Genomic DNA, 22,587 nt, shown 5'->3' on the forward strand with positions numbered 1-22,587 from the left:
GAAACATCTATATCATATTTAGCTGTTGAGACTTTTGTGTCATTTTCTGGTAAATATATGTTTTCAAATAAATGGAGGGTGGTTTTGTGCAGTGCTGTGTAATCCATATGGAATATATGTATGACCGCCGTGTCCTAACATTGTATGAAAACCAGTGTATGTGTGTATGTGTAACTGTACCCCTTCATTTATACATCACCGTCACTGTATGTCAAGATTAGCCTGATGCCAGTGTTCGGGTGCAGAGGCTCCTCCACAGCTCTTGTTGTGATTGCAGGGGCTGTTTTTGTTTTGGTTCTGTGTCCGTTTATTACCCTGTCATCCTCCCGCTCTCTTCCACCGATCTGTTCCTTCTTGACATTTGTTTGTCAGTGTTTTTTGCCTTTTAGTCTTGGGGGTTTCATTAGAGTGTCCGGGCAGCGTGCAGACCAAGCGCTTGAATAATAGTCTTCATGTCACCTTTAACTTAAAGAGAGACAAAAGCTATAAACAACCAGATGACAGGCTTTTTCTTTTTCTGCCGTTTGTGGATTATGGAGAGAGCGTTTGCTTTTACTGTCTGCATTTAAGAAGCCATTAAATTTGAGTCTGCGCTGCCCTTATCAGCACAACCCAACATGAGCTCTTACTTGGATGCGGTCATTTTAAAGGGCTGTTTTTGAATGCTTTATGAAATTGATATCATATTCGTTTGAGGGTGGCAGTTTTACATAGACAGAAGTATCAGTTTCACTCTTCATAATGGATTTGATCCCAGAAATTCCCTGGAATAAACCTGCTCTCTGCATGTGTTGTTTTCCTGGTGACTGTGCTGGTTGGATCTGTAGTGTCACTGTGTGGGAATATTGGACAGTGTGGGGTGTTTCTGCTAGAACTCAGTTCTTTTGTTCTAATGAATGAGAAGAACAATCTCAGAGATATGAAGAACTGGGGTTCATGCTGTGTTCACAGTAACAGTGTCAAAGTCAACATGTTAATAATGTGTAAATGTGATGAACTGCTTTATTAATAATGGCCCTCTTGAAAAGATGGTCCTTCAAGGGTTCTGTAGTGAAGAAAACAGTTCTATGTAGAATTGTAAACACTCTAAGAACCCTTTGCTAGATTAAAGGGTTATTTGCAAGGTGAAATGGTTCTTCGGATTGATGGAGAATGCGCTGTAGATGGTTTTGACGTAGAACCTTTTTGAAAAGGGTTCTATATAGCACCAAAAGGGTTTGTCTATTAAAATTATGTCAAGCTTTTAGTAATAGAAGAACCATTTTGGGTTCTATATAGAACCGTCTACTTCAGATTGATGGAGAATGTGCTGTAGATGGTTTTTACATAGAACCTTTTTGAAAAGGGTTCCGTCTAGCACCAAAAGGGTTCGTCTATTAAAATGATGTCAAGCTTTTAGTAATAGAAGAACCATTTTGGGTTCTATATAGAACCGTCTACTTCAGATTGATGGAGAATGTGCTGTAGATGGTTTTTACATAGAACCTTTTTGAAAAGGGTTCTGTCTAGCACCAAAAGGGTTTGTCTATTAAAATGATGTCTAGCTTGTAATGATAAAAGAACCCTTTTGGGTTCTATATAGAACCATCTTCTTCAGATTGATGGAAAATGTGCTGTACATGGTTTTTACATAGAACCTTTTATGAAAAGGGTTCTATCTAGCACCAAAAGGGTTTGTCTATTAAAATGATGTCTAGCTTGTAATGATTAAAGAACCCTTTTGGGTTCTATATAGAACCGTCTTCTTCAGATTGATTGAGAATGTGTTATAGAAGGTTTTTACATAGAATCTTTTTGAAAAGGGTTCTACATAGCACTAAAAAGTGTCGCTCCTGTTTGTGATGAGGGAAGGGTGGTTTTGTGTCAGCACTGGTCTGGAAACAATAATCATGTCTACCAATTCCACTCTTACATTTTTCTAATGGTTTGGTTTGGTCTTGCAGGTTTATACGAGATATGGGAAATGCTACACATTCAATGGGAACAAGACGACGTCCAGGAAGACGAAGCAGGGAGGCATGGGGAACGGCCTGGAGATCATGCTGGACATCCAACAGGACGAGTACCTGCCCATCTGGAGAGAGACAAGTGAGAGAGATAAACATGCTCAGACAATGAACCACAATGACCGTGAAGGCTGATTTATACTTCTGAGAAGATGTACATTACATTAATGAGCAGAGGGCAGATGGCAGATACCTACTGTAATGTTAGTTTGGTTAATGTATCAAGTATTTACAATATATTTGTGATGACAGATTTGTGAGATGCAAAATTTGGCAACATTGTGAATATCACATAGCGTATGCCTCCTTATGCACATTTTACATGCATTAATGTGCATTTTACTTGCAATTTATACAAATTTAATGTGGCCCCTTGCGTTTCCTGAAGACCGTGACAGTCATGTCACTCTCCTTGTCTTGCATGCATGACTGTGTTAAGCCTCTTTAACAAAATGAAAACAATAATGGAAAATGGCATTTTAGATTTTTGCCAACGTGATTGAATACATTCTGATTATAGATTAAGACTGAGGTGTTTATTCTCACTCTACTCAACAATCTGATGGAAAACCTCCATTTACATGCTCACTACAAGTGATCCAATCCACAATTATGTGCCATTTAGTGTAGATGTTACGTGACAACCAGCATCACGTGAGTCCAGTCAGAGTGAGATGAGCAGCAGTGAGCAGTGCTTGTGTTTTTAATGACTTTAAAATGATGTCAGACTCAGGAAAACATCCTTCACATGTCTTTATTAAAGAAGGCCGAGAGGAAGACGTCGTGTTCTGAGACACATAAGCTGGACGTCCGTCCCACCGTCGTCTTTTAAAGATCAGAGCATAAACTTCGTCTCCTCTGCAGACCAGTTTCTGCTCCGCCATGTTGAACGGTATAAACTTTCACTATGACACGACGAACATGACCAGAACGGACTTAAACTTTCCGATAGGGAATGTAATCAGATACAGGCGTTTACACGGATATTATTCTTCTATTTAACGGATTATTTACAGGATTACCCACCTCGATCAATCGGATAGAAAGTGTATTCCGAATGGCCTCAGGTGGATTACTCTATTCTGATTGAGGTGTTCACATGGACGTATTCTATTCCGATTGAGCCATTAGTCAGATTATTAACAGATCATTAAGCTGCATGCAAATGTGGCTAATGTAACATGTGATATGGATAGATTACACAGTGGATAACACCAGATTCAGTTTCGTGAACATGCATAATTCCACGGTTTATGGGCCATGTGCATTGAGAAATGCAGAATGCACTTCTCTTACTCATGCATATGCATTTGAGGGAGGAGGAAAGGAGTGGGGATATTGGACATCTCTGTCTTTTAAAACCAGACATGAATTCTGTTTTTTATCTGAAGTAGAATTACATCCCGTGGAGTGTTTTGGAGGAAAAGAACTTTATTAAAACCATAATGTCTTTACCACTGAACCTTCATTTTTTGTTTGGTCTCAGGCTTGTTTATGACCCCATTTTTTTGCTGCATGTTTTAAACCTTGCACCTCATGAGTGCTCAGTCAATAGGCAGGACTTTGTGCTGTTTGTGTGATTAGCTGTAGACTCAGTGAATCTAATTCAGGCGTATTGTGATATTGCATGCATGATGTCACAGGCACGTTTTGGCCCTTAGTGCCTAAAACTCCCTGCAGTACAAAAGCATTCTATTCTTTTAAAAGTATTAGTTCTTATTGCAATAAATGTTTTGAATCTATCTATAAAGACTGTTTAGACCCAATTATGGCTGTTCTGAAAAAAACAACAACTTTGAGCCCTTTCATACAGAACGCAGTAATACTGAGATATACAGTTGTGTGCAAGAGGTTAGGACCCTCTGGTCAAATTTTATCTTCTGTTGACAGAGAGGACGCTTGTTACGCGCCAGGGGTTTCGCCCTGAGTGAGAATCAAACTCGGACAGGAGATGGGCTCAAGCGCAGAGCAACTAAGGGTCAGGGAAAAGATGAAGCTGAAAAAGAGAAAAAGGGCTAAGAGCAGGAAAGTTGGACGAGGAATAAAATAAAAAGGGAAACAAAGAAAACGAAGAAAGTAATTGGTCATGGGGATCAAACCTTCAATTACCATTATCTCAGACTGACATGCTACACACCCCACCACTGACGGGATGATGGCCATGCTAACTAAACAGGGAACTCCCCAAAACTGAACTCTACCTTCTTTAATCTCTCCCTCGCTTCTCCCTAAACACAGAGGGCTAGAGAACACTCAAGAGATTTGTTTTTCTTACACTGGGAATCAACTAGAGGAAAAGCACAGGGTTTGAAACTTGATAAAGACACCATAATTACCCGCTGAGTCAGAGCAACCTGCGCGTGGCACAGAGAACTCAAGACTGAGCGCCGAGCAGTGTGTGAGCACCCCTTAAGTAGAGTTCCCACAGCTGCTACCACTCAGCCCTAATCACTCAGTCCTGGCTCTCTGGCCAGGTGGCCTAGCAGGCTGTCTGGACGTTACAACAGTTCTGCTCACTTTAATGCAGAATTACTGTTTATTTGCTGAATCTAACATATTGGGGGGGGGAAAGCATAAAATGTGGGCTGTGCAAAAGTTATGGAACTTTTATGTTTTTTTTTTGTTTTTGTTTTTTTTCCCAATATGTTAGATAAAATAAATATAAGTTGTGCACTAAAATTTGCAGAAATGTTAAGGACTGAAGAATCATTTCACCATGCAAGAACCAATGAACCTAAATGAACTTAAACTGAGGTTTTCAGAATTTTGCATTTGACTGTATATAGTTTATCACCAAAAGGCTTGAAAATATAAAGATATACCTTTTAAATCATATCAGCCACCCTGACAACGAGCACACATTCTCAGAACAGCTGGTGCAGAACTATAATTCAGCACTGACTGCTACAGTTCTGCTGTTTCCCACACGCTCACTCTCTGAGAGCTTTAGTTTCTGTAGTAATAAACATCCTTAAATGCCATATTTATTTCTAATATTGAGTTTGTCACCTCCTGTTTTCCATATATATTGATACCAAGATCCACACGGCTTAACGCTGATATTGGCCTTGTTCTCCTTATCTCTAAATCTCTCTCTCTCTCTCTCTCTCTCTCTCTCTCTCTCTGTAGATGAGACGTCTCTGGAGGCTGGTATTCGTGTTCAGATCCACAGTCAGGACGAGCCCCCCTACATCCACCAGCTCGGCTTCGGGGTTTCGCCTGGATTTCAGACGTTTGTGTCATGTCAGGAGCAGAGGGTAAAGCGTACAATCCCACACAGAGTACATTAAAGTGATAGTTTGGTGAAAAATCAGACTTTTCCCCAATTTTCCCAATGATGTAATCAATCAGACAAGGCACCTCTGGTGTCTAAAGTTTGCTCCTGTAGTTTAAATCTGGAGCTACAAGGCTAATGTAGCTAAAAAGTACACTGCAAATTGTTCTGTGCTTGCCAAGATTTACAATCTTACATCATGAGATTAAGGTACTTTCACACCCACCTTGTTAGATCCGGACCTTTGGACTTGTCAGTTTGGTCTGATCCAAAATAGTAGGTATGCCTCGGACCAAAGGACCAAAGTTTGGTCCAGCCAAAAGAGGTGGTCTCGGTCCAGATCAAACTGAAACATGGTTCAATTTGCTTGCAGTGTGAAAACACTGTTAAAGGAAGTTGAGGCAGGACATCATCAGCCATTAAACAACAGAAGAAGTAAAAGAACCATGAGAGAAGTAAAAATAAGCCGCAGTAGCTCATGAGGAGAATAGAAGACCAAATATTTTACTGTAATTTGGTCCAAAAGTCAAATTCAAAAAACACATAAAAATGCAGAAATTTCTCCTGCATTCTCTGAGAGCATGAGAGAGGATATCCATTTCTCTCCAAGGCCACCTGCCAAACAGAGAACACACTGACGTCAGACGCTCCTCTACAAATCAATCGGTGTAAAGTAGAGGCCGATGCAGCCCACGCAGGTGATATCAGCAGGACGCAGGTGTGTCATGCAGAGTTCTTTAGTTCACTTGCTAAACTGTTATGTAAAACCAACACTAACTGCATCAAATGTATAGAATGTACCAAAAACATGGACCTGGTCAGGACCTTCAGGTGTGAAAATGAAAAGCGTCTTGTTTTAAAAGTTATTTATTAGTTTCTCTCTTTGATTTTGTGGTATATTCTCAAATTGATTATGAATATGTTTTATGTTTTTTATGTCTGAATTAGTCAAGAAATCTTAAAATTGAGTCATTTTCTGGTAAAATACGCTACATTAGTTAATTAGTTAATGCCATGTTGTTCCATTCTCTTTCACTAAAATAAAAACAAAAAAGTTTCAAGATTCAGCGACACAAGCTGAAGTTTAATTGCTTGATTTAAGAATCATACACAAGACATATTTCTAAAAAAATAATAAATAAGCAAATGTCAGACACCAAGTATGTCTTGGTTGATTGATTACATTTGGGCTAAGAGTGGAAAAGAATAACTAACTGTATATCACTGTTGTCTGAAGAAAACCTTGTATCTCTAAAAGTAACTTTACAGGAGAAGGAAAAACCCACTTTACTTTTAATGTAAGTCAATGGAACCAGACTTTTTTACAAGTCATTTTGGGCTGTTTCTTTTGGTTCATTCATCATGAAATTTATACACACTGTAAAGAGCAACAGGTATTTTCAAATGGTCAAGAAAAATGGAGATACAAGGTTTTCCTATTGAAATTAACATTAATATATTAATAATAATATTGAAATTAATAAGGATGTCATGGTCTTACTGTGTGTTTTGCTCTATTACTCTCTCTGTAGAGTCACACAGTCTACAGAGCTGCTGTGTTTCAGACGCTCTCTGAGAGCTTTAGTTTCTGTAGTAATAAACATCCTTAAATGCCATATTTATTTCTAATATTGAGTTTGTCACCTCCTGTTTTCCATATATATTGATACCGAGATCTATGCGGCTTAACGCTGATATTGGCCTTGTTTTTCTCTATTTCCTTTTCTCTCTCTCTCTCACTCTCTCTTTCTCTCTCTGTAGCTGACCTACCTGCCCCAGCCATGGGGAAACTGTCGCTCCTCCACTGAGCAGATAATTCCGGGTTACGACACCTACAGCATCAGCGCCTGCCGTCTGCACTGCGAGACGCGAGTGGTTCTGCAGGAGTGTCACTGCAGGATGGTCCACATGCCAGGTAACACCAACCACTCCAACATCAACACATCTACTCCACACTCTTAGAACAGGTGGTTTTCCAAGGTTTCCATGAACACTCAAAGAACCATTTACATGCTTAAATGGTTCTTCGCATCAGATTGATGGACAATGTGTTGGTTCTATATAGAACTTTTTTTGCAAATGGTTCTATATAGCACCAAAAAGGGTTCTGCTGTTGTTACAATGCTTGTAACAGTAGAAGAACCCTTTTTGGTGCTATATAGAATCATTTTCAATCAGAACTATTTCACCAGGCAAAGAACCACTTATCATTTGCATGATTAAATGGTTCCTTACGTGGTGAAATGGTTCTTCTGACTGATGGAGAATGTGTTGTATATGATTACGATGTCAAGCTTGAAACAAAAGCAACAAAAAGAAGAAAATTTGAAAAAGTTTGAAAAAATAGAACCTTATCAAAAAGATATGCAGCACACTCTCCATCAATCTGAAGAACCATTTCACCATGTATAGGACCATTTAAGCATACAAATGGTTCTTTGAGTGTTCATGGTTCTATATAGAAGCATTGTCTTGACTAAAGAACCCTTGGGGAACCATCTTCGTTAAGAGTGCATGTACCTCAGTTTCCATGTATATGTGAGGGAGAACCCCTGACAGGAACCAAGACTTAAAAGGGGAACCCATCCTCCTCTGGGCTGCACTAGATAGTGAGATCCACTGCTTTTCTTTTTTTCCTCCTTTATTCTCTGCAGTGGGGTCACTGAACAGTCACTGCTCTTCCTCTTCCTCCAGACTCAGCTCCAATCGCTTTAATTGCTGTAAGCTCTAATTGCTGAGACCCTGGCTAAATGAATTTGCTCTCAGCAACTAATTTGCCCCCAGGCGGTGGAGCTTTAATGCGAAACGTGAACTTCTATCAGCTAAATAAACGATCTATTCGATCTATTTATGCCGGGGCGGTCTTCCTCCGCAGAGAGGAGAACTCTGCTGATCCACAGAGGTGTAGTCTAAACACAGAGCCCTGAGCTCAGACTGCTTCTGTCTTCAGGTGGAAATGCTTCTCTATCACCAAGCGTTGTTACATCACCTCTAAGCGCACCAGAGTGTGAAGTGTGAATGTTGTTTTGTTGACTGTGATTTTTAGAATTATTACACTGTAAAAGTTCGGTACAAAAATCTGAGTTACAGCTTCTGGTCTCAACTGACCCCCTTGCATCAGCCAGCATTTCTGACCCTTCCCTTTGAAAATTTAAATCTCGAGAGTCTCCAGAACCATCCACAATAAACATTTATTTACTTACTTACTAACTTACTGACTTACCTACTGACTCACTTACTTACTGACTTACTTACTTAATCACTCACTTACTTACTGACTTACTTACTGACATACTGACTTACCTACTTACTTACTTATTACTACTAGTTACTCACTTACTTACTTACTGACTTACTGACGTACTTATTGACTTGCTGTCTTAGTTACTGACTTACTGACTTGCGTATTTACTTACTTACTGACTTACTAACTGACTTACTGACTCGCTTACTTGCTTACTGACTTACTAACCGACTTAGCGACTTTACTGACTTACTTACTTACTGACTTACTTTATTTACTGTACCACTGTACGTACATATTAGAGATAATTTGTCAAATGTTTCATGCCTCCATTATATTCCAGTGTCTTATTCAACATTTGCAATTAGCATTTTTTCTCATTGTGAAATGATTTAGAGAGCTTTCATCATTTCATCCATGCACCTTTAGCTTAAATGGGGACAAAAGAAAAATCTTCTGAATACTAAATAGAGAACCAAAACCAACAAGTTGGAAAAAAAACTGCAGTATTTAGTTTATTTGGGTCAGCCTTACAAATAAGAAAACATGCTGGACTTGGAGGGAGGCATAATAGCAGACTGGAAAAAGTCTTCTAACAGAAACGGCAGAAATGGCAGGTGTATTGTGGTGACGGGTGGGTTGGGGGCTTTGTGTGAGTTGTGTTAGCTCATCTGCATACACATAATCTTAGTGGTTAATGGTGTGAGCATTAGGGAAAGGGGAAACTAATACTTCTGTCGCTTCTAAAAATAGTTCTGGTTGCTGCTCTGTCAACTTGGTTGTTGTCATGCCAACAGCAGGGTTGACCATGATTGGTCAGTGACTTCCTGTCACCAGCGAAAGTTTACAGAAATCAAACAGAGGCTAAATAACATAATATTGCATTTCCACAATTCAAAAAATTGCATTTAGCAAGACAGCTTGTTTGGTGAGTGACGTATCCTGTGCTCAGCAGATGTGGCTCAGTTCTCTGGCCAACCCCCGGGAGCCAAAACTGGCACCATAACAGTGAGTTTACCTAATAAAGAAGGTTCCAAAACACCTTCTCTTTGAGGACATCACAGTAGCGATATTCAGTCTGAATCATTTGAAAAGCAAAATCAATCGCTCCTATCTGATTCAAAGTTTTGAAACCCAGGTTTCACACATAACCAGATATCACGCACACACATTTTCTAAGCTGCTTATCTTTGGCTTGCGGGGGTTGCTGGAGCATATCCAAGTGTTCATTGGGCGGAAGGAAGGAAACACCCTGGACAGGTCGCCAGTCCATCACAGGGCAGACAGACAGACATTTACTTTCACACCTAGGGCCAATCTAGCATCTCCAGTTGGCCTGACTGCATGTCTTTGGACTGTGGGAGGAAACCAGAGTACCCACATGAAACCCACGCAGACACAGGGAGAACATGCACACTGAAAGGACCCCGGCCAGGGAATCGAACCCTTCTTGCTGTGAGGCGGCAGCGCTACCCACTGCGCCACCCAGACCCTGATCTCATGAAGACTAATAGTATCAGGAATGTTTATATGTTTGTTGCGAGTTTGGTTTGAAGTGAAATATATTTGGTTTCACTCCTGGACATACATACTTATTCTGTCTATGTATAGAATAGAGCCCCTCATAAATTGCTTGTGTGGATTTATACAGCTGTAAAAAAGCTTAGTCTGGGAATTCGTCTTAGAAAGTGAAACCTTAGTAGGTTTGAGACCTAAAAAGTGTTGCAATGCTAAAAAAGTCAAACAGTCTCTTTCTCTCTCTCTCTCTCTCTCTCTCTCTCTCTCTCTCTCTCTCTCTCTCTCTCTCGCTTTTCTCAAATGCTGTTGACAGAAAAAATGCATTAATTGTATTATCGTACTATTATTATAAATAATAATATCATTGTAAGCAGAAGCAGTAGGGGTGCAAATAATTCTGAGTGGATGAAGCTGAATCCAGTATGTGATGGTTTGGAGAATGTGTTTCTAAACTTCTGCTTCAAACACAAGAATTCCAAAAGAATCAAATGTTTGAGATTGTCTCTCTAGTTTCTACCATCACTACATCACAGTAAATAAAATATTTTAGAAAGAATTATTAACCGTTGAATAAATATATCTAAACTTACTGCATGAAATGTGAAATTTGGTTGAACAGATTCAGCCACTGTCTTATTTTTGGTCCCCCAGTTATAAATTCTCGGTTATGCCCTTTGCTGGTTCATCTGAAAGAGCGGAGAGAAGTGAACTGTTCGCCAGCGTGAAGACTAATACCGCCATCCTCTTTCAGCCAACGGAGAGACAAAAGGCCGTCCTGGAGCCGAGCTAATGAAGTCTCCACACCTGAGTTATTAGCAAAGAGAAGCGTCCAGACAGCAGAGCTGCGGGTCCTAATGGACTCTCTGGGCCTTTGTTCCGTCTCTTTAACGTCTCTGAATCAATCTCAGGCTAACGCAAATAGAAAAGGAGCTCTGTTCCACCAAACATTAGCTCAAAGAACAGTGTGCATTGTGTGTCATGCGGTTCTGCGCTGATTAATTACAGCGCTGATGAGATTGTGCTATTAGCGAGGGCCTGGCGTGCTGCTGAGTGCCAGCGATGGTGAGGGGGGATCAGGGATTGGTTTTTAAAGACTTTCTAAATATGCCCGTGGGGGGTTGTGGGCGGTGGGGGTGTCTCTGGATAGGAGTGCAATCTGAGGAATTCAGATGGTCGGGGCTGAAACACCAGGGAACACGAACCAGACACTGTTCTCCATCATCTGAACATGAGTGATCAGCTTCTGCTGCCATTCCAGTGTCGACTTGAGTGCCGTGCTCTACATACATATCTGCAATGGTAGAACGCACTGTTCTCCTGCCATTCTTAATATGGCATTACAGTACTTTTTTTAATATCATTTCAAAAGCACATGCAAATAAAACAGCAATTCAGAGTGTTTTTATTGTGTTTAATTGCTGTGTGTTTATTGTGTCAGTTGTGCAGAATTGTTTAACATAAAGAAAGCTGCGGTTGTCTGTTTATCTCGGCGTGGCCGTCTTTGTGGAGATGTGTGAATTGTTTTTCACACCAGGGGGTTCTAACCCTTCCTTTTTGCCCCTCATTGCTCACTAGCAGCTCAATGCAGAGTCACATTTCACACAGAGAGAAACAACAGAATCCTAGTACATCTGATAACAGAGTTACAGGGATAAAATGCTTTTCAAAATATATTTAGTGATGCATTATCCATTTTTTCCAGATCAATTATGTTTTTAATACTTGTCAATATGGATTATGAGTAACCTACATAAAATTAAGTAGTTGCTCGTGTAAATATAATGTACCTTAAATTAAATAATTGAAATCCTGTTGATTTGAAATAAAGTGCATTATTGCTTGGGACCCAAAGTTGAAGAGCAAATGCATAGTTGACTTCTGGCCTTCATAACTTCAGACCAGTATAAGCTACAAACATGATCCACATAGCTTAACACTCAGCAGACCCAGCCCTAACTAGCTAGTGTCACCAATCTGTGAGGTCAGCATCAGTGAGTAATTTGGCTTGGAAATTCAACTAAAATCTTGATATTATTGCTCTGATTTTGGCCCTCATATTCCAACAAAGGGTTAAAACAGTGACATGATTCACACATCAGATCACTCATCAGAGTGTGCTTCACCATGCAGAGTGATTTTATCCACCTGTGACCATCAATCAGCCAGCAATCCAGCTCCAAAATCACCCACAACCCACTCACTAACATTATATTACCTCTCTGCTTTTAGCCTTCATATTATTAACAAAGGGTTAAAAATAACGACATGATTCACGCATGAGATTCACACGTGAGAGAAACCAGCTCTAACATCCCACAACCCAGAAATACAGATCCAAGCCCACAGACAGATCACTGTAAAACCTGCTATTAGCTCTCTGCTTTAACCTCCATATGGCAACAAAAGGGTTAAAACAGCAATGCAATTAACACATCACAGCTCAGCAGGACTTACCCTGTGTGTCCAGAGTGACTTTATGGAGCTGCAGTGAAGACTAAATCAGTAATCCAGTTCAAGAAACCATGCATTTATGTCCATTTAACTACCTATGCTACATTAGCTACCTAGGATCAATAGTGCTGCAGTGGAGAAGAGCGGATATTGTTCCATGTCAGAAAAGTGCTTCTGTACATCTGTAAGAAAAGCATGTTTCATAGTTTTGATCTATATCTGTCTCTTTCAACATCAGTCTCTGTAGCACAGTGACAGCAGGAAGGGCGTCTGAGGCTAACGCATCTGAGGAGCTCACGTTTGTGTTGTTGAAATCGTTTTGGCTGGTTGAGCTGTAGCTGAATGTCCTCTAAAGCCAGAAAGACACTGTGAAATCTTTAAAAATCTTTAGAAATCTTGTTCTTTGGTGACTTATGTTGTACGTTTAAATAGACCATCGTAGACAGACAAGCTGTATAACAATGCTTAGTCCATGCCCTGTGAAACACAGCCTCTACTGACAGCTCTGTACAATTTCAAATAAAGTTGTTTCATTCAAAATAACACACGTTGCTCCGAGTACTGAGCAAACATGCTGAGAAACTGAGCAGCACTGCTAACACTGTGCTCTGAAACTAAAAGCTGGTGTGGATGTACATGGTAGGTCAATACAGCCTCTCTACAGCCTATTTTACAAAAAAAGATCTCTATTAGTTTTCATACCGCACAATTCCATTCAGTCAAACAGAGTAAAGTCGCATATCCAACTTTAGTTTCCATAAATGTTGACTTTTTCACCACCGTTTTGCTAGCCTATGTGTCTCCACCCATATTGGGGAAGTGATTGTGACTGTGTATGTTTAACACAGACTAAAGGTCTGGTGGCAATATACTATGGCAAAATGTTTGAAGTGACCAGAGACTCTGTGTCCGACCTCCACGGATTCAGGAACACTTCTATATGTGAGCAGAACCCCATTCACTGCCAGCTTGAGTTGTTTGTTGTTTTGCAAAGCAGCATATACTAACTAGGATTACATTACACAGTATTAGCTGGTATCAGATGTTGGTATTGGTGCTTTTTTATGAATATGGGTAAATTAGCACAGTGTTGGGCTGATACCCAATACCAGGATCGGTATTGATGCATCTCTATTTATATCAGCTCAGACAGCAGTAATGGTTTTACAACTGAATCTTTTAAGATCTTTGTTTAGCGATTCGAAATCTGTGTTTTCATGGTTATTGTGGCTGCTTTACTGAACACACAGCCATGTTTACACTGATCAGACATAACATTATGACCACCTCCTTGTTTCTACGCTCATTGTCCATTTTATCAGCTCCACTTACTATATAGGTGCACTTTGTAGTTCTACAGTTACAGACTGTAGTCCATCTGTTTCTCTGATACTTTGTTAGCCCCCTTTTACCCTGTTCTTCAGTGGTCAGGACCCCCATGGACCCTCATAGAGCAGGTACTATTTGGGTGGTGGATCATTCTCAGCACTGCAGTAACACTGATGTGGTGGTGGTGTGTTAGTGTGTGTTGCGCTGGTCTGAGTGGATCAGACACAGCAGTGCTGCTGGAGTTTTTAAACTCCTCAGTGTCACTGCTGGACTGAGAATAGTCCACCAACCAAAAATATCCAGCCAACAGTGTCCTGTGAGCAGCGTCCTGTGACCACTGATGAAGGACTAGAGGATGACCAACACAAACTGTGCAGCAGCAGATGAGCTATCGTCACTGACTTTACATCTACAAAGTAGACTGACAAGGTAGGAGTGTCTAATAGAGTGGACAGTGAGTGGACACAGTGTTTAAAAATTCCAGTACCACTGCTGTGTCTGATCCACTCGTACCAGCACAACCCACACTAACACCCTACCACCACATCAGTGTTACTGCAGTGCTGAGAATACAAAGTATCAGAGAAACAGATGGACTACAGTCTGTAACTGTAGAACTACGAAGTGCACCTATATAGTAAGTGGAGCTGATAAAATGGACAATGAGCGTAGAAACAAGGAGGTGGTCAGAATGTTATGCCTGATCTTTGGTAGATGAAGATAAATCTTGTTCACTGCTGTGTTGTTTCCATGTTTGATATTCAAATTCAAATTTGTTCTGATTCTTAGGGACATTTCATAGCCTTTATGAATCAGTTAAAATCAGTGAAACAGTTAGCTAGGCTAGTCTCTCTGTGTTTTACTGTGAGCCTAGTATCTCTCAGCTATGTAGGCCAAATGAGTGCAGATGCACTGAGCTTCCTCACGCTGAAGGTCATTCAGCAGTCACAACTACACTTTGAAAAAAGATGGTTCTTCAAGGGTTCTTTAGTAAAGACAATGGTTCTTTACAGAACCATGAACAATCAAAGAACCCTTTGCATGGTGAAATGGTTCTTCAGATTGATGGAGAATGTGCTCTAGACGGTTCTACATATAAAACTTTTTGAAAAGGGTTCTTTATGGCACCAAATATGGTTCTGCTAATGTTACAGTATCAAGCTTGTGTCAATAGAAGAACCCTTTTTAGTGCTATATTGAACCTGTTTCATAAAGATTCTATATAGAACCATCTACAAAACATTCTCTATCAGTCTGAAGAACATTTCAATGATGCAAAGAACACTTTAATCATGCAAAGGGTTCTTTGAGTGTTCATAGTTCTTAATAGAGGCTTTTCGAAGTTGTAGCTTGAGGGAGTTTATGCACCCTTTGGCTATATCTGTATGATGTGGTGATTTTTTTGTATCAGGTTTATTGCTGGGAATTAATGATGAAGATTTTCATTAGTTGTTGTAGTCAGTTTGTTTCAAATCCCTGTTCTTTATTTCCAGGGAATCTATTTTTTATAATGTATTTTCAGATATATTCTCTATCTCTTGGTTTTATGTTAAAGAGGTAGGACTCATTGTTAAAATAAACTCAAAAACTTGAAGGCAGTGATCAATAATAAACCCTGAAAGTGGTCAGGAATCCACAAGCGTGTTCTCGAATTCTGTCTGGGTGTTAAGGGTTAAATTAGTATGAGATCTCAGACTCTTTCAGCCTCTCGCTTTCTTCCTTTGCTATCAGTGAGGCAGCAAAGTTCCTGTTTTTATTGATCGTATTCACTTTGTCTTTCCTGTCTTAGGAAATGCTGATATCTGCACCCCCAACAAAATCAAGTGTGTGGACAGAGCGCTGGGTAAGTGCACATTTTTCACTCTGGCAAATGCCCTGGAGCACTTTAACACTGAAAAAAGGCAGCTCTGAAAAATTAAATACACAATGAGGACACATTTAGATAGTGTTGCAGACTAAAAGAGAGAGAGAGAGATAGAGAGAGAAAAAAGAGAGAGACAGAAGGAGAAATAAGATTCCTGGAGGAAATCTGTCTGTCTTGAGATCTACACATTGGGAATGGCCATGTATTACATACGTATCCCATTCATGAAAAGCTACCTTCACATTACAGGGTTAAAGTGACACACCTGATTTATTTATTTAATTTTTTTTTTTCCAGAATGTGATTTTTTTTCAGAGCTGTGTGAAAACTGATCTGTATAAATCAGATTTGAGTCACTTTCCTATGCTCAGTACAGATCGCAGACATATGGTCAGATCAAAATCCATGAGTTTTTGTTTTTTACATCACACTTCGCTGCTCATGCTTGTACACTGTGGTCACCATCCAGTGTGGGCAGCAGGTCAGTGAGTCGGGTAATGTTTCAAATGGAGTGAAAAGCAGGCAGAACTCATCTTCTCTGCCTAATCAAGAACTAGCGGGCATTTCAGACCACATGGCAACCTGAGGGCCCTCTAGGCTTCCAGAGAAGGCCTGTCTATTTCTGTGAAAAAATCACATATACTATAAAATAATCATGAATGTTATATTGAAACTCTAGCATGTATTGTCTAGCAAGTTTTGGTTGGTAACCAAAGGGTTAAATTCTTGAAACTCCAAAGGAAAATTATCCAATCAGGATTGTTTTCTCTGTGGCATGTAGGCAGATACAGCCAAGCGAGCTCTCCCATTGGTTAGGACTTCAGGAGCTGAACTGAAGACCTTACATGTTATATTAACTACCAACATAATTAGGAAGTGACAGAGGAATCAACCAATCATGATTTGATTTCCAACAGTTGGGACTGTGATTACAAGCTGTAGCAGAAAATGACATCTTAGCAAGTGAAACATCTTAGATGTAGTCAATATATCTAATATTTCTCATTACGATATATTGTGATATTATGATATTATGACATACCATTATGATATGACTTGTTTTAGGTAATTTTATCTAACGAAAGCATCTTATTTCATTGGCAAACATTTATTCTTGAAAGAAGCTAAATTATCTGCATTATTTCTCAAAACAAGTGAAATGATCTGCCAGTGGAATCAGATACTTTCATTAGATGATATTACTTAAAACAAGTAAAATGGTTTAGAAATACATTGAATAATTTTATAATATTATCTCATAATGAGAAATATTAGAGGTATTGACTACATTTAGGATGTATCACTTGCTAAGAGATCATTTTTTGTGGTATATTAAGGAAGAGGAGAACATTTACAAGTTGAACAATAAACAGGAAACCTCATAATGCTTGACATGGTCACTGTCATTTACTAGTATTACTATTAATTTTATACTGATCTCTCCCGTGCTCATCACTTTATACTCTCACTTTAATCAGTATTGCTAATTTGCAATTGCCATATTCTACCTGTTGCAACACTTTATATTGCTGCTTCCTCCATCAGTTAGGACGCTGTGCATAATGTAAAAAAAAAAGAAAATACAATACAATGATACGCAAATCATTTAAACCCTATATTTAATTGAAAATTCCACAAAGACAACATATCAAATGTTGAAACTGAGAAATTCTATAGTTTTTGGAAAATTATATGTCCATTTCAAATTTAATGCCAACAACACATTCCAAAAAAGTTGGGACGGGGGCCTGTTTACCACTGCGTTTCATCACCTCTTCTTTAACAACACACTGTAAGTGTTTGGGAACTGAGGAGACACTGCTGTAGGTTTGAAAGTGAAATGTTTTCCCGTTCTTGTTTGATACAGGATTTCATCTGCTCAACAGTTCAGGGGCTCATTTGTTGTATTTTTCATTTAATAATTCACTCAGTGTTATCAGTGGTGACAGGTCTGGACTGCAGGTAGGTCAGTTTAGCACCCGGACTCTTTTAATATGGAGCAATGCTGCTGTAATACATGCAGAATGTATGGCACTGTCTTGCTGAAATAATAAAGGCCTTCCCTGAAAAAGACATCATCTGGATGGCAGCATATTTTATGTATATATATATATATTCCTTTAGTCCATTTTAAATGAGCTCAGGCCCAGAAAAAGTGGCAGCATTTCCTGTTTATTTATGGTTTCTTCTTTGTGTTTGAGTTTTAATTAGTATTTAAGGATGCAGTGATGAACTGTTTTCATAGACACTTTCAGAACTGTTCCTGAGCCCATGCAGTGATTTCCACTACAGAATCATGTCTGTTTTTAATGCAGTGCCATCTGAGAGCTCAAAGATCACGGCCAGCAAATACTGGTTTTTGGCCTTGTCCCTTACATTCAGAGATTTCTCCAGATTCTCTGAATCTTTACAACTTTACAACTATTTTTATAATTATTGTTATAATAGAGGTGTTTTTCTTCGTTTTTAACAGAGTTGGGCTGAACTGAAAGCCTAACCTCAAAAGTCATGGTTCACCACTGCTGCACAGTGATTGATAGTGATGTAGCCATAGCAACTTAAACAACCAGCACAACTCCAGGCATTTTTATGAGCTTTTATTTTCTGGCAGTAGTCAGACACTGAATCTGTGCAAGATGGAGGTGAATTATTGTGACTGATTATTACTTAAGTTAGAATTTGACCAATCAACACCATCAGCATGTTCTAAATTGCAGTACAGTGGTAAGGTGGCTATCACAGGTGACAAATCAGCCAAACAACATGGGCATTTATCGCCTAAATTAGACTAGGAAAACTGCAGAAAGAACAGTTAATTTACTTACACACTCTGCCCAGAAAATTGCCCAGAAAGTGCTTATTGTTGGGGGTTTATAATAACACTAATACTAATAAGAATAATAATAATAGATCATTTTTACTTTGCTGCATAGCTATGTATCATATCTGTTGTTTAAATTTGTTTGGAGCACTAGTGTTTATAATTATTTTTACTTTTATTTTTCTTAGTTTTTATTGTTATGTTTACTTATTTATACTGTTTTTTTTCACTTGCTTTTATTACTATTCATAACCAGACTTTTATTTAATTATGTTTATTTTGTACTACTACATTTCCTTCCAATACTATTCCTTTACTATACCTTTGCTGCAGCTGTAACATGCAAATTTCTGGATTAATAGTGATCTATCTATAATAATAATAATAATAATAATAATAATAATAGAAATGCTTACAATGTGAACACAGCCAAATCTGATTTGAAGAGATCTGGTGTTTGTATTCATTCTGCACTGAAATGATCACAACAGTGTCAAAAAATCAGATTTGTACCCCTTCAACTCAAAACCTAACATACATCCACTGTTGTTCACTCACTGAACTAAACACACACTGCTGCTCCCCCTGCCCTCTGTTTTACGACGCTCATAAACGCTCTTTATGAGCAGATGATGATGATATGTGTCTGAACATTTATGATCTTCCTCCTCTAATAACCCAGGAATGTAATTATCTGCCTTGTCAAAAGGATTTCTGACCCCATTTAATGGCTGGTTGGGTTAAACCTAGATCTCATACACTGTCTCGCTACTGAACCTCGCTGTTCACGTCGGCAGAATGAACGCTCCCCTTTTCACGGCCAATGCATTAAAAACTATTCTGTTTGTTCTCATTGTGCTGTATGAGAAAATGCTTTATCCTTTCTCGTAGAGTGGATAACGCACTGTCCATGCATGCTGGTCATTTTATTACAGTACTCTGAAACCTCATAGCCCAGCTTTGCTGAACTGCTCCTACTGAGCTGTAAGAAAGGTCCAGAGTTGTTGAGGGTGAAGCTGGTTTAACAGGACCAGGAGAAAGTTTGGACACAACTACTCACAGGATGAGAACATTCTTCACATTCTCCACACGAATGGGAGAAGAATGAGTTTTCAAAATTAACATATATTCTTTTATAAAGAATAGTACTGGTCTTAGTGCAGCTACAGAAAAGGCCCAGTAACCTTTCAACCTCTCCAGAGAGATAGTCAAACACAACTGGTTTGAAGTGGGCAGACGAGGATGGACATATACAGTCGTGTGCAAAAGTTTTGGCACCCCCGGTCCAATTCCATGTTGCTGATTTTCTCTACAGAGATCAGGGATATCCAAGTTTTTCATGTAGAGCAAGGGTCTTAAACTCAAATTACTTGGGGCCACTAGCCAGGCGGTCTTCTCCAACTGGAGGGCAAATCACAGATTTTTTAAGCATGACCTGTGACTACATCAAGTCTTTCATCTAACATTTTACCTAACCATGTAACTAAAACAGGTCTTTCCAAGTATGAAAAAGTAGGAAAGGTTTATTACACATTTCTATAACCTAAGAATAGCTCCATTACTTGGCATTGAAGCCCCTGTAGTTACTAATTAATAAGTCTTCGTGTGTAACAAGCCTGAGATTTTAAGAGGTTACTAAATATTTCAGTGTTCAGTTGAATCAAGAAAGACCCAACGATTTTATTAGGCTAAGGGACTAAATTAATTTGTGATCTAACCATCCAATAACCTAAATCATGATGCAGCTCACAGAGTAGCACTGCTGAAAGACCCACATTCAACCAACCTGTTTACTGAACAAATTAGCCTATTATAGCAAAAATACGCTAATAATTAAATTCAGCGTTATCAGACTCTTATAACTGATTGGTAGCTACCTCGATGGTAGATTTTCACCATAAAGCATTACTGATGCTTTATTAATGATGATCGACTGTCTCACTTTCCATAACTGGGGTGGGCAGAAGGGCAGCTATGCTTCATGCTGGGGTGGTGCTGGCCACTTCTGGCCTCCCCTTAGCTATGCCTCTGGAATAGACTTGAGTACTAAAACACTAGTAAATATTTAAAGACAGAAAATAAAAAAAAAAGTGGGTCAGATTTAAGGACAGGCAGAGGGAGGAGTTTTAAGTATCTCAAGGTCTTGTTCACGAGTGATGGGAAAAGGGATTGTGAGATCAGCCGCAGGCTTGGACAGACAGCATCAGTAGTGGTGAAGAGGGAGCTGAGCCATAAGGCAAAGCTCTCTGTTTACCAGTCAGTCTATGTCCCCACCCTCACCTATGGTCATGACCTAAAGAATGAGATCACGGATACAAGCAGCAGAAATGAGCTTTTTTCGCAGGGTGGCAGGCTACACTCTACTGACAGGGTGAGGAGCTCAGTCATCTAGAGCCACTACTTCTCCACATTGAGAGGAGCCAGTGGTTTGGGCATCTGATCAGGATGCCCCCTGGAAGCCTCCCAGTGGAGGTTTACCAGGCACGGCCTTCTGGGACGAGACCCCAGGGTCGCTGGAGGGATTATATCTCCAAGTTGGCCTGAGAGCAGCTCGGGGTCCCCCGGAATGACCTGGAGGAATTTGCGGGGGACAGAGTCATCTGGAATTCTCTGCTTGCCCTACTGCTACCGCGACCCTATCTGGATCAAGCGGTTAAAGATGATAAATGAATGAATGAATGAATTTAAGGATAAACTATAAATATGTGATGGGCCGCATGAAGTTTTTTTTGTAGTTTGAGATCATTAATTACCAAAAAACAAAGCCTTAAACTCGATTCTGTATTGGATTGGTAACCAGTGAAAGAAGACCAGTACAGGGTCTTTTTCTGGTGCCAGTCGGAAGGCTAGTGTCTGCATTTAGGACCATCCGCAGGCTGCAGGGTTGACTGACAGAGTCCTGTGTGAAAAGAGCTACAATAAAACAAGAAATATAAGCATGAATAAATGTTTCCCCATCCTTGAATGACAAGGTGCATTTATTTTGGCAATAGCTTTCAGCTGGAATGAGCTTCCTCTCCCAGCTGAGTTTACTGCCTTGAGGGCAGAGTCGAAATTGACACTAAATTAATAAATAAATTGCATAAATAAACATATTGTTTGACAGTGCCCACAAGTTGTCAGCTACAGCTCTAATAAAGTCTGGATGACCAAATAAAAAAAAAAAAACTTCTTTCTTACCGTTATTTAAGAGGAGGGTGTTTTTAGGCATTGAACGTTTAATATCCCTGAGACAACTGAAAAGATTTTCACCAGTTTAACCACAAGGCGCAGTTGTGAAAACAGATTAGGGCCCAAGACAGAGCCCTGAGGTACACCACAAATGACAGCTGCAGAGAATTGACAGAGGAATATCTTAAGAGAGAACGTTCTGTCTTTCAGGTAAAAGGCACACCACTTTAGAACAGTCCCCTGAGAACCAACAATAACACAAATGGACACCTAAATATACACTTTACACAAATGTACACATAAACACAGTGTAAAGACATGAAATTAAGTGCAGAGGGCAATAACTTTCATCCAAAGCATTCACATTTAGTTAGCTACCATGTACAGGTATCTATGTACACAGCTGCAGGTATGTCCTATAAACACAAATCAGAAACAGATTTATAGCATTTAACCCCTCAAACCCCTCTCACTCTCATTACTACATAACATAATAATGTCAGTTTCAAAGTAATTACTGCATAATTTATAGCGGTTACCATGGTAAACAGCAACTATTGGAGCCAGGCCTTCAGTTCGGGCCACAGATGTCAAAACCTGGTAAAATGAGTGGAAAAAACACCACTACTGTAATGCTCATTCTTGCTAGCACTCCTATGGAATTCTAGCAGTATGTTAGCGCTAAGCTAACAGAGATTGACATGAATTTTTTTTTTTTTTGGCTGTTCTAGATTATAAGACATTCTGTCTGTTTTATTTAAAGCTTGTAATGGACACTGAAACATGTTTTACCGTGTAGCTGTTTCACAGTGATCCTTTCAGTAAAGACTCTGCTGCTGCCACTGTTTTCCATTCCTAACAACTAACTGAAACCTGGTTAGACTACGGTTTGAATTCACAGTCAGTGAC

The 22,587-nt window shown here is 39.5% G+C and overlaps 1 protein-coding gene across 1 annotated transcript in view; it reads left to right on the forward strand.

Annotated features, from left to right (window-relative positions):
* Positions 1–22,587, forward strand: part of asic4a (acid-sensing (proton-gated) ion channel family member 4a) — a 180,213-nt gene that overhangs the window by 145,402 nt on the left and 12,224 nt on the right. The window contains exons 2-5 of the mRNA XM_036576869.1: positions 1,944–2,088; positions 5,136–5,263; positions 7,042–7,195; positions 15,612–15,665. Of these exons, the coding sequence (XP_036432762.1) occupies positions 1,944–2,088; positions 5,136–5,263; positions 7,042–7,195; positions 15,612–15,665 (481 nt within the window). The remainder of the gene's footprint in view (positions 1–1,943; positions 2,089–5,135; positions 5,264–7,041; positions 7,196–15,611; positions 15,666–22,587) is intronic.

The sequence above is a fragment of the Colossoma macropomum genome, unplaced genomic scaffold (genome assembly GCF_904425465.1).
Source record: "Colossoma macropomum unplaced genomic scaffold, Colossoma_macropomum, whole genome shotgun sequence".
In the NCBI taxonomy this organism is placed as follows: domain Eukaryota; kingdom Metazoa; phylum Chordata; class Actinopteri; order Characiformes; family Serrasalmidae; genus Colossoma; species Colossoma macropomum.